General features: G+C 35.8%; 1 protein-coding gene across 3 annotated transcripts; it reads left to right on the top strand.

The window, feature by feature from the left end:
- Positions 1 to 641: 641 nt before the first annotated feature.
- On the top strand, positions 642 to 3,112 carry LOC113293694 (F-box protein At1g52495-like). 3 transcript variants are annotated; one of them, XM_026542251.1, is made up of 2 exons: positions 642 to 776; positions 1,036 to 3,112. In XM_026542251.1, the coding sequence occupies exon 2, from the start codon at positions 1,263 to 1,265 to the stop codon at positions 2,457 to 2,459; it is 1,197 nt and encodes a 398-aa protein (XP_026398036.1). In that variant the 5' UTR covers positions 642 to 776; positions 1,036 to 1,262; the 3' UTR covers positions 2,460 to 3,112. The 3 variants fall into 3 exon arrangements, with proteins under 3 accessions (XP_026398036.1, XP_026398034.1, XP_026398035.1); XM_026542249.1 differs by having other exon boundaries at positions 655 to 776; positions 902 to 3,112; XM_026542250.1 differs by having other exon boundaries at positions 677 to 776; positions 885 to 3,112.
- Positions 3,113 to 13,784: the final 10,672 nt, after the last annotated feature.

Here is a 13,784-nt window from a genome sequence, read left to right as displayed (position 1 = left end):
GTATTATGCATCTAAAAAAAACTGATGCATAACCAGAAAAGTGAAAAAGTAATGCAAAAGACATTATGCAGCTAAATTGATGCATAACCAGAAAAGTGAAAAAGTAATGCATAAGACATTATGCAGCTAAAACAAAATAATGCATAATGTTTTATGCATCTAAACAAAACTGATGTTATGCATAAGACATTATGCATAACATCTTTAATTCAAATCTAATCATAAATTTCCGATTGAGATCAAAAACATGGTGACAAATAAGGTATGAAAATTTCCAATTCAGTTGATATCGAAATACTGCAACACACTTCTTACCCTTTTCAACTTCAATTTTAATTTCTTTTTACTTCTCGAATAATCAAAGACAACAGAAATCCAAAATCCCCAGATTTAAACCGCAGATTTTGAAACAGAAACCCTAGTTTTATTGAGAAGATTATTCAGAAAAGGATTTGGGAAAAGATTTGACAAAGGGAAAAATCCAAATGTTAAAAACGAAGAATCGGAGTTCACCATTGTTTTCTTCTCGCTTCTCTCTGTTCGTTGCTCGAAGAAAAGGGTAGTTTGGCCTTTTAAAAACTGAGAAGCAGAATTTCATAAATTATGGGTCTGCTACGAATTTTTGACGGGAAAATGGGTGCGCGCCTGAATTTTTCTTTCCGTAGGTTTGACATTGGAAAAATATGAGAGAATGGGTCTCCCTGTAGTTTTCACAAAAGATAAACTCAAACTTCTTCTTCTCTTCCTTGCAGAAATTTCCATGGCAACTGTTGCAGGTACCATCTTTTGTCAATTTTGATTTTTGTAATTTCTATATAAATTAAGATTATGTGGGGTTTTAGTATATTACGTTTTGTATTGAGTTTTTGATAATTTATCTTCAGTCTCCATATTTGTTCAGGAATGGCTAGGTTTTTGACCGTAACCAAGAAAAAGACAACACCAGAAATAGAATTGCCTTCAACTTCAAGAATGGATGCCGCTGTAAAATTTCCTATTCAAATACCTTTCCTTATCAGTTTACTCTTATTTTAGGTGTGTATTCCTTCATCAAAAAGGGGAAATTCTAAACCCATCCCACCCATGAATTTTGAATTTTGGAGGATTTTCAATTCCCATAAGTTATGGAGATGGCAGCGAAAGAGATGAGAAAATTTAAGGAAGAATAAGATGAGATTGTCAAGGGAGAACAACATTAGAAGAGTGAAAGAGATGAATGATAATACTGCTGCTGCTGCTGCTGCTGCTGCATATCCTCTGGGATGACATCGAAAGAGATAAGAGCTTTAAGGAAGAACAAGATGAGAATGTCAAGGCAGAAGAAGAAGATGAAAATTGATGATGCTGCAGCTCAGCCTTATCTTCCTGAGGAGATGAATATTGATGCTGCCCCTGCGCCTGCCCCTGCGCCTGCCCCTGCGCCATATCTTCCTGAAGAGATGAATATTGATGCTGCTGCGTTGCCATATCTTCCTGAGGAGATGAATATTGATGCTGCTGCTGCGTCGCCATATCTTCCTGAGGAACTAGTAATAGAAAACATTCTCACCAGATTACCTTTTCGGACTCTAGCTCAATACAGCTGCATCAGTAAGTTATGGTGCAATTCAATTTCAAATGATGCACAGTTTGCTAAGACTCACTTTGCTCACAACAAAAATCGTAAGTTAAATCTAGTCTTCAATTTACTTAATGTATGGACTTCTAAAGGAGGAGCTGCTTTTTTCAGTCTAGACAGTGATTACAAATTTAGATTATTAATGAACGTAGAAAACCAAAGCAGAGCTGAACTAGTAGGTTACTGTAATGGGTTTGCTTGTATTACACTAGTTCGTAAAAAAGGGTCTGGTCGTAATTTTGTGAATATCATCAACCCTATCAGGAGGGAAATACTTTCTCTCCCCTATACGTATCCTAAGGATGGAGGGGAATGCCAATATTTATGTCATGGTTTTGGTTTTGATTCATCAACAGACGAATACAAGGTTGTAATCATTTTTACTTCCAAAGACATTGAGGAGTACTTTATAAGTATGGTCTTTACTTTGGGTACTAGATCATGGAGAAAGAGTGTTACAAGTGTTGCTCAAATCTCCCCGCCACCAGGTTGTTCTCCTTTTCCTAGTCGATTGGTAACACGCAGAGCAGCCACTCTTTGCGGGGGCGATCTTCTCTGGAAGATAACTGCTAACAGTGCAGTAGAAGAAGAGGCGACAGTCGTTGCTAATAATCATACTGAAGAAGTTCGTGATAATAATAATAGGATTGGCATGTTGCTCTCGTTCGACATTCACAAGGAGAAGATTCAGTTCATTCGACTCCCGGATGAATGTAATTTGACGGCCCCAATGCCGACAACAATGAATGTAGTAGTTGAACATCATCTTCTGGAGCATAAAGGTCAAAGGATATCCTTGTGTTGCACAGTCCGAAAAGGCAATGGCCTGTTGTTGCCGTGATGGTCAGAGCAGTTTTTGTTCTGGCTGTTGTCGCTTTATGGTTCAACTGTATTTATTGGAGGACAAGGAAAAGCAGGTGTGGATCAAGGGGGAGAGTTATGGTGTTCAAGTTAGCGATCTAGGTTCACCACCAGCTCCCTTTTGTTGTTACTTTGATACTACTGCTACTACTACTGCGAGATATCCTACGCAAATTCTGAGCGTCTCCGATCAGGTATTACTGCATTGGTTTGATGGAAAATGTCTTAAAATTTACAATTTGCAGACAAAACATGTCGATGTGGTAGGATCCTCTTCCTGCTGTGATGAGCAAAGTAGTTTACTTTTTGATATTAAGATGTATGGATTTCCCCCCTTCAATGGTATTGGCAATGATGGTTATAGTTATCGCCTGTACGCGGATTGACAGCTGCACGTTCAAGCTGAAAGCATCCTTTCTCTGAAAACTTTCATTCCTGCAGGAGGAGAAACTAGAAGGTACTATGATACTAAGGTTCCGAAATATGAAAAAAATAATCCACCTGCTGGATGGTTGAGTACTGAAAGAGAATCAGTAAAATATCGTGCTTTCTTTTAGGTTGTTTGTACTGCTATTATCTGACTGACTTCAGTTATGGTTGTCTGGTCACTCAACATTATTAAGGTTTATGGCATTTGGCTACCTGTAATTAGTGAATGTTTGTTTGCACATTACTTCATTTTTCGCTTTCATGGCTGCTAATAGGGTATCGATTGGGGATGCACCATTTGAGCAAAAAACCTTATGATAAGAGAAGGAGGAATGATTCCTATCGACCACCCAAATCCCAATATTTCCAAATGATGTTGTCTTTCGATTCTTCACCCAAATCCCAAACAGAAGCCCAACTTCTAAATGACTAGCATTTAAAGTTTGAAATACAGCAACGTCAAGTTAAAACCAGCTATACCTATGATTCTAGCATGATACAAATATCCCTTGGATGCCCACATCAGATTCCTTGGTTAAACCAGCTAGTTGCAAGCTTCACCATTTGTCCACTAATGAGATTATCCGCAGCAGTAGTAAGGACACACTGAATAGCAGCAGCAGCTGCAGCTGGTTTGATTTAATCCCTAAGTCAGAAATATACAAGTTTGCGCGACAACTAAAAAAGAAAAGGAAAAAAGATTCAAAGCCCACAAAAATGTTTGCGCCCCCTCAAGCCCATTACCCAACTAAACTTAAAACGAAATCAGTTCTTAAAAAAAAAAATTGATCGAGGGAACCACATAAATACTACCTCCGCCTTAGAAAAATAGGCTGGTTTGTGTGCGAATTTACACAGAAACCAGCCTAAAGAAACGGAAGGAGTAGATAAATTCAGGGCCGACTCAGAAATATTCTTAAGGTAGGGTTGGAATACTACCAAAATTGGTAATCGGGATTCGGTTATCCAATACATTTTTTTTTTGCTGAGAAAGACACTATTTCATTAAAAGAAAAGACTATTACAAACTGCATCTAGAGATACCTTCCTCATAACATCTTCTAAGAATAGAGAAGGCGAATCCCAAATGTTACTCAATCTAAACCTTCTAGCCCTACGAGCAAGTTTGTCTGCCAACTTATTTTTACAACGCTTAATATAGCCAACCTTACAAGATAACAAACTAGTTAGGTAAAGACGAAAATCTTCTAAGAGATCAAGACTTCGCCAATCCAGATCACCCTTGCCGCTATTTACATAACCAACCATCTGAAGACAATCGCTAACTAAGAGGACTTTAGACAGATTCAAATCTCTTGCCCAAGAGATCGCCAAAATGAGCGCGGTTGTCTCAGCCCCAACAGCGCTAGAAATCAGTCCAAAATCCGCTCTAAGACTCTTTATTGTCCCTGCAATATCACAGAGTATAACACCAACACCCAAGTTAAATTTTTTAAAAGAACCATCCATAAACATGATATAATCAAAATCCTGCTTTTGGAAAGTAACTTCCATACTGACTGAATTAAGAGACAAAGAAGGAGATATATAAGTATTAATAAATCTTTTAACATCCAGCACAACTATCAAGATTGATTTGCACATGTTTAAACACAACATCAGATCTCAGCTTCTAAACAGACCATAAAGCAATGGCTCCAACAGTTGGCCAACCCACAAAGTAAGGAGAAACACCAAGAGAATTATCAAACCAGGATATAAAGATGTCTTCAACCCAGTTCTTATCAGTATACTCTAAATGTTGCAGAGAAAGAGCAAACCAGATATGGGAGGAAATCGGACAGAGAAAGAACAGATGCATCACAGACTCATAATCATTTTTACAAAGAGGACAACAATCATCAATATCAGGATTGTAGAGCTTAAGAACAGAATTAACAGGTAACATCTGCGTGAAGATTTTCCACATAAAGAATTTTATCTTAGGTAAACAATCCAGATTCCAAATTTTCTTCCAAAAAGAAGCTTCATCAGTTGAATAAGCTTCATTTAAGAAGGTTTTATAAGCTGATTAACAATGTACATGCCATTAGAAGTATGAGTCCACATAATTTCATCTTTCTTGGTTGTATTAATTCTAATAGATCTTATTCTAATTACATCTTCAGAGGAGAAGAGAGAAGAAAGAGTAACTAAATTCCAGTTATTATCAACAACATCAATAAGTTCACCAACATACTTATAATCATCACAGTTAGGATTAGCTGAAAAGGGAAGAGAAGAACTACCTGGAATCCAGCTTGAAGACCAAATTTTAGTGGAATTACCATCATTTATCTTGTACACTATGTTAGCTTTTAAAAATTTAAACTGTTAAAAATATCCTTCCAAATCCACGAAAAATTGGCAGCAGCCTTATCAATATCCAAGAGATTTTGATTTGGGTAGTACTTATCCTTAAGAAACTTAGACATCAACTGATTTGGATTCTTTAAAAGTATCCATCCCAGTTTTGCTATAAGAACTCTGTTCACAGTGAAAGAATTCCTAATGCCAAGACCACCATTCAATTTAGATTTACCAATGTCACCGCTAGATCGAAAATAAGCCGCTTTTCTAGGATATTTCTTAGACCACCAAAATGTTCTCTGAATGGAATCAATTTTAGAAGTAATCATCTTAGGGAATGGAAAGCAAGACATATGATACACAGCTAAGCTAGACAAAACATGTTTGGTAACCACAGTTCTCCCAGCTACATTAAGATTTGTTCTCTTAGTATTGCTAAGCCTAGAATAAAACTTATCAATTAGGAATTGAAAAGATTTAGTTTTTATCTCTTTTAACAAATAAAGGAGTTCCAAGATATTTTTCAGAACTGCTAAGAAATTTGATACCTAAAGTTTTTGACAGTAATTTAATATGCTTATGATGCAGCTTACTACTAGTAAAGAAACCGGATTTTTCTAAGTTAATAGCTTGGCCAGAAGCTTTTGCAAAAGTGTTAATGATTTTCATAAGATTCCTAGCATAAGTAAGAGAAGCTTTAGAGAAAATCATACAATCGTCAGCAAAGAATAAGCGAGAGATTTCAGGGCTATCCTTCCTAAGCTTAAACCCTTGAATAACTTTACTCTTTTCACCATTGAGTAACAGTTGCAACAAAGTTTCCATGCAAATTATGAAAATGTAGGGAGAAAGGCAATCTCCCTGCCTAATACCACGAGAAGGGACGAAAACTTCACCTGGAGAACCATTAACTAGAATGAAGTAAGACACCGTACTTATGCACTGAGAGATGATTTGACACCAATCATCCGAAAAACCGAGTTTCTTAAACACTGCCAAAATGAAGGACCATTCTAATCTGTCGAAAGCCTTTGAAAGATCCAATTTTACAGCCATATACCCATCTTTATTGTTTTTCCTTTTTTTATATTTAAAAGAATGCAAGATTTCATGACTGATTATGATGTTATCTTGAATGTTACGGTTTGAAATGAATGCAGATTGATGTGGAGAAATAAAAGAATCCAAAATAGGTTTCAATCGATTTGTTAAAATTTTAGAAATAATTTTGTAGACTGTATTTGTTAAACTGATCGGCCTGAAGTCATTAGGCGTAGAAGGATTACTAACTTTGGGAATCAGAGCAATGAAATAATGATTTAACTGTTTAAAAAGAAACTTACTGCGGAAAAAACTTTGCACATGATTAATAACTTCCCCTGAGACTTGGTCCCAATTATCCCTGAAAAAACCACCCGGAAAGCCATCAGGCCCCGGGGATTTCCATGGCGCCATACTGATAACAATAGAATGAATTTCCTCACTAGTAGGAACATCTACTAGACTAACATTACGTTCATCTGTTATTATAGGCTTAATATCTTTAAGCAAAATTTCAATATATGTAGCGATGTGAGAAGAAGAGGAAAAAAATACTTTTAAAGTGATTAGAAAGAAGGGAGACCACATGTTCCCTACTTTCTAACCAGTTCCCTTGAGTATCCTTCAACATGTGAATAGTGTTTTACATGTTTCTCAGATTAACATAATTATGAAAGAAATTCTTGTTTCTATCATACTGAGTAAAATATTCAATTCTCGATTTTTGTTTATAAAAGGACTTTTCGATTTCATACCAGTAGTCCAACTGTCTAGAATAATTCAAAATGAAACTACCCAGAGCTGGCGTATAGTTCATGCTTTGCAGCTTTTCAATTTCTGAATTCAATCTATTTATTGTAGTTTTGATGTGACCAAAAGTATTCAAATTCCACTTACTGAGATCATACTTCAGTGATTTAAGCTTTTCGGCAACTATAAAACTAGGAGAACCTTTCGATCCTTTTTCCCAGGAATTTTCAAGAACATTCTTAAAGTCAGGACTAGCTTGCAAACATTTAAAATACTTAAAAGGAATCGCTAAACTTTGATCATGAACAACGTAGAAGAATAGGGCAGTGATATGAAAAAATTCTTCCCAAATTAGTGACCCTAGTCTGAGGCAGCAAAGACACTCATTTATCGTTTATGAAACCCCTATCTAGTTTTTCAAAAATCAAGTCAGAAGGATTCCTAAATCTTCTATTACTCCACGTGAAAGGATTCCCATAGGCAAAAACTTCATTCATTTTTAGTTGAGTTAAGGAGTTTCTAACAAAATCTGGAGCCAGAGAGTTATCAGCATTCCCTCCTTGTTTTTCAGAAGCATCTAAGATAAAGTTGAAATCTCCCAGTAATAACCATGGTTTATTATCTGTATTCCAGTTATTCAAGTGGTTCCATTGATTCCTAATACCCAAAGAATTTAAAGATCCATATACAAAGGAAACAAAGCAATTCTTAATGGCTGGCGTAATGTCACAAACTACATGTATCATGTTAAAAGCATTTCCAATAATTTCTATATTCGAGTTTTTAAAGTATCCAAAAGCTAGTCCCCCTGATTTTCCAACAGCTGGAACAATATACCAAGAATCAAAAGGAAGGTGATGCGTATATCTATTAACTACATCAGTGTCGACCATGGTTTCGAGAAGGAAAATAGCGTTTGGCCTAAACTTTCTAAACATGCTCAAGATATGCAACCATTTCTTATCTGAACAACAACCATTCATGTTCCAACAAATGAATCTCATACTTTCTAACTAGAAAACTAACAAAATTCAGAATTTAAGGAAATTAAACAAGTAGATATCAAAGGCAAAAAATTTAGAAGCCAATCAGCGAGCAAGAACAATCAGAGAGGAAATATAAAAACTTACCAGGTCATGAGCACCGGAGGGTTCCGCATCCATAGAGTCAGTTTCCATCATCATCAAATCAATTTCCTTTTCAAACTCTTCATTTGAAATTTCAGGCTCAGGTGGCAACATTGATAAGGGCATAGGCTTTAGCATCACTGGCACAATGGGGGCTCCCTCATAAACAACAGTAGAAGAGTCTCCAACAACTGAGCTTAAAGGCATAAACATGTCAGACAGTAGTTCATCTTAGAAGCAGAGTTGTAAATAAATCCTGAAGTTGAGCATATAGTCTGAGCAAAAACTGAAGTCGATGTAGACCAGACCATGTTAGCATCAACATTAGACAAATTTGCAGAAAAGTTTGAAGAGCCCAAATTGAAAGAAGTATCAGCAGGGGGGCTAAAAGGGGGAGCTGAAGATAATGCTGGCCAACGGGGAGTCGGAATCATAGTAAAGGAGGATGAACCTGAACTAACTTCATGAAAAACAGACTCAAAAGAAGTTCTGGTTCTTTTCCCTTTCCTATCATGCATGAGACCATCAGCATCGAAAGAAATATTTTCACATGAATGACTAAAACATCACGATTCAATAAAGAGAGTGAAGGAACCGAGTTTGAAGGAGCTTTGTTAACTGGTTCCCTAATGGTAAGAGGAGCAAACTTAGATCTAGCAGAAGAGGAAACAAGAGAGAAAAAGGAAGAACCCGAATTTCTGAGAGATGCAACTGGCTTGAGGCTGAGAGAGAAAGCAGATGGCTTCGACTGATTGTGAGCTGCTGCATCTTTGGCCACAAAAGCAGTGTCAGAGCTATCCTTTGGAAAAGCACTTTCTTCAGCTTCAGAGGAGGATTGAAAATTGGATACCGCCACATGAGAAGCCCTTCTAGTAGGAACTGGTAGGGATCTTACTAAGATCCTCATCTGGATATCCTTGCAAAGAGGAAGATTGTGATGCAGTACAAAACAAGTCTTACAGAACCTGAAAGGCAACTTTGGATAAAAAGCATGCATAATGTAAGCTCTCTTGGGAGTATTAATAACCACTTTCCTAGTCAGTGGTGTTCTAAGAGGGACCATTAGCTTAGCTTCAAAATGATTCCCAACTGGAGATTCAGCTGAAACAAAAGTCCCTATTTGATCTAAAACTTCCCTAGCTCTGCCCTTATTTACCAAGTCTAAGTGAATATCAATCAAAACTGGCATCAAAGTCTTATCCCAAACAAGATCAAAAATCGACTCCAAGCTTCTAAGTGGTTGCACTGCAAAAAGCTTGCCATAGAGCAAGGTTGGCCTTGCAGCAAAAGCAATCTCCATATCCTTCTTAGTTTTGAACATCACAACAAAAATATTCTGGATTCCATTTCCTTGAATAAACGGTTTAGCTAACTTAAAATCTGAAGCTTTGATTGTCCAGATTTTGTTGAGGTTATGCTTGACAGAGTTTTTATAGTAACTTTTAGAATCATCACATAACAGTGCAAAAAACATAAAAGGAAATTCCTCAAAGTCTTCATCTAAGTCAAGTACCCTAACTTGATCAGCAGGCATTGCCATTGCTAGAGCTAATAAATGAAGAAGTATACAGTTGAAGCAGTGTATTGAAATTGCAAAGGACAATAAGAACTGAATTGTGATGAGTTTAAACAAAACAATTAAGCATTTATATAGGTCTAAAAGAAGATGTAGTGATTATCTTTGTATCAATAACAAGACATGACAATGAATAAGGAGAGATAATTGGGTTTTGCCAAAAAAACCATAATTAATTGTGCCATCAAACAAAGTAGAGATAAAACCAGACAAGGAGATGTAAATGATAAGCATGCTTAAGAGAGTAAGTTGACAACACCTTCTTTGATGACTGACAATAAGGAGTTGGTTACATTGAGATGACAAAATGACTTGATTACTCACTTCAGAAAACCAATGGACAACAGAGTAATGAGTATAATGCATGTCAAAATATAAATATTCTTATTCCATCCATTCAGATTAACTCATAGACAGAGAGATATTAAGAAAAAATTGCCAAATGTAAGAGAAAATCTGCATAATTGGTAGTAAAGAGATATCCTAATCCATACATGAAGATTCCATCCACTTTTGATATAAAAAATTTCTTTTTATTGCTAATTAATAATTATAACACAAATTTTGATAATCTTGGGAGAGATGAATTGATTAATCAAGCTTTAAAACAGTGTAATTCATCATTTCCTAAACCTCTAATTACTCTTCAACTTTTCCATATAGAGAAGTAAACTCCGAGAGAGAATCAACCCTTGATGTCTCAAATCCAAAAAAAATTTAACTCTAGAAAAATATAAATTGCAGAAGCTATTGAGGTCGCATCTAATCCCTACTGAGTAGGATCTCATATTACTCATATATCAACAAAGCAGGGTATCCTTATCAGTTATCAAAAGATTCTAATTCAGCTCATACCCCCAATAAAGAAGACCCCTTATAAGCAGAAGTTGATGAAGTTTTCACGGCCAGTTCTCCTTGCAGATTCATGATGATGATGGACTGAAACTCTATGGGTGCACTTCCATTAGCTCATGACCTAAAATTAAAAAAGAATAGGAGAAAAATTAATCAATAGAGATTAAGAGTTTAAATCAATTTCACAGAAGGCATATCAACTTAAAACTTAACAGAAATCATTCAATTAAACCAAAAATTGATTGTGAAAACCAAATCGAGAAACTTCAGAGTTTTAAAATTAGGGTTCTCCTATATTCACGAAATCATAACTCAAATAAACAAAAAAACTATGGGAAATATTCAAATTTAACAGATAATCAAAGCCTAATAATTGATTCAAACAAATTGACTGAGATTCGGTTCAAGATAAGGAAGAAGATTAGCGTCTGACTAAGTCAGCGTCGCAGGACCAATCGCATGACTCGACCTCAACTTCTTTCTGTCTAATTAGGTTATTATCCAATACATAGATATACATGTAACCGACTAAAATGCGCAAATTAAATTGATTATAAATCGTGGTTGGAAGAAAAAAATGATTTATAGTAGAAAACTGGAAAAATAAATAGAATAGAGTAAAAGGTTCCCTGATTTAACATACATAATGGGCTAAAAGTTATCTAGGATCAACACAAGTTAAACAAATTTTCGCATGTAAAATTTTTTTGAGCCAAAAAGCAGGGACAGGCTATAGCCTGAGTTAGCCCCTTGCTAGGCCCTTCCCTGGATAAGCTCAAACTTTTCTTCTCTTCCTTGGATTCTTTTTTTTATAAATTGATTGAGTAAGTTCGTTAACTTTAACTAGAAGTGGCTATTGTCGTGTTGTTGATTTTTAGCGTCTTACTTCAGTTATGGTATACGTCTTATACCACAATAGGATGAAATCTAGATTCAGTTTTTTCTATGCAACTTGAATAATGCGCCATCATGGTGCAACATTGCTCTCAGCAAGTTACTAGTGATGTGCCATGATGGTGCAACATTTTCCTCGGGAAGTCACCACTGACGTGTTCCACCATGATAATGAAATATTATCTCTTGGCCAATGTAACCTGCGTGATGCACCACGATGGTTGAGTACTGAAAGAAAATCAGTAAAATATCGTGTTTTCTTTTATGTTGTTTTGTACTGCTATTATCTGAATGACTTCAGTTATGGTTGTATGGTCACTCAACATTATTAAGGTTTATGGCATTTGGCTACCTGTAATGAGTGAATGTTTATTTGCACATTACTTCATTTTTCGCTTTCATGGCTGCTAATAGGGTATAGGTTGGGGATGCACCATTTCAAAGACATTTAATATTTTATTTTATATGAAAATTGGTACACTCCTAGTTAATTTGGTACCCCTATTAGCAATTTTGGTGACTTTTTCGTGGAAAATGTATATATTTTTTTGCGTCTCACCTTTTGGTCTAGGTAGCTAAGCAAATCTTGGTGTCTTTCTTTTTTTCCGAAAAATAGACGCCTCGAATATATTGATAATATTTTGGATTAAGATGACTCCAGATAGACTTTAGAATAGAATTGGCTTGATATGCTCAGAGGCTTTTAACCTTACACAAATGTGAATTGCAGCATTTTATTCAACAGAACAAATTCACTTACTACTTAATTACTACTTAGATCCGGTGGTGGCCAATCTTTGAGTTCCAGTAGATGTATCCATCTATGGGATATTTCTTTGATTCCTAGTGAAATAATCTTTGAAATGAACACTAAAGTTTGAAAAGCTACAACCGGAATCACAATATTTGAGCAAAAAACATTGTGATAAGACAAGGAGGAATGATTCTTATCTTTTTTTATATAAGAAAAACAAACCATAACACAATTACAATATAGTTGAGATATTATGGTTCTCAGAGTACAGGTTCTGAGTTTCATAGTGTTGATTAGTGTTGTCTCCTTCCCCGCCCACAGCATCCAAATCACCCCTGATTTGTTGCATCAAGTTTTGGATCTTAGATCCTTTCTATTGTCTAATATTACAATTTGAGCATAAATTTGCTAATTTTAAAGCCATATAGTTTTGGGTAGAGTTGATGGTACTCCACTCAGCTATTTCAAAAAGTTTAGAATTGCTAGAGTTTAGTTTGAATCTCCTGTGCATTTGCTCAGCATGAAGTTTTCTCGTCAGCTTTATCAGGTCGCAAGAGTGTGATTCGATCTCTATTCGGCTTCCGAATTCTGTTTCCCAATCAAAAGTCTATTGAGTAGCCTCCTGGTGAATCTCTGGACTGCTCCCTTGGAGGTGCCATATCCCTCTTGCTCCTGTGCACTCCCTTGTAAAATCAAAAAGAGTTAAACCAATTCCATAACCGTTCAGGGATGTGTTGAAATACACTGCTACATTCAGTTTCAGAGTAAAGATTGGAGGTGGAAGCCATTGTATTCTAAAATCAATAGTTTTTTTTTCCTGCTGCCTGTTTATTCTACTCCCTCCGTTCCACTTTAGATGATATTTTAGGGTTTTTTGTATGTTCCAAAATAGATGAGAGTTTAGTTATTTTCTATAAATTCTCACTGATTTACCCCTGCTTTGGAAGCACAACATAACATTCATTGCTCTTGTTATAAGTGAGAGATAATTAATCTAATTTAAGATTTCAAATCTATTCTCTATAATATTTGGTCATCCCAAGTGGAATTACATGGGGATTCATAATTTATACCAGAATCTAGAAACAAAAAACTAAAAGGTTCAAATTTTTAGAAAGGAATTAATATGGGCAGATTTCAAAAAAAAAAGTACTCTCTTTGATATTTCTTAATCTCCGTGAGAAACTCTACAACATCATCTAAATCGGAACGGAGGGAGTATCCTGTATGCATGAAGTTGTTTTTATCTTTAGCAGTAGCAGCAAGCCTAATGTTTATATAAAGTTTAATGGTCTTAGCTACATTTTTTGCTGTGGATTTTGTATTGTTAAAGTTAACATTACATCTCTCCTTCCAAACACGCCATAGAACAATTATGTATAGCTCAACCCATTCATTATTGTCAGCCTGGTTTCTTTTTTCTTCTACAATTTGTGTTAGCCAAAGATGGAAATCATTATGATCCCCATAGACATATCTAGGATTAATCCTTAGCTCATCCAGACATCAGTGATTAAAGGACAATGCATGAATAGATGAGTTAGAGTCTCCCTTTTGCAGTTGCAGATT

Source organism: Papaver somniferum, chromosome 7, assembly GCF_003573695.1.
Source record: "Papaver somniferum cultivar HN1 chromosome 7, ASM357369v1, whole genome shotgun sequence".
Lineage (NCBI taxonomy): Eukaryota > Viridiplantae > Streptophyta > Magnoliopsida > Ranunculales > Papaveraceae > Papaver > Papaver somniferum.
The sequence above is the reverse complement of the archived record's forward strand: the minus strand, read 5'-3'. Positions and strand labels throughout refer to the sequence as shown.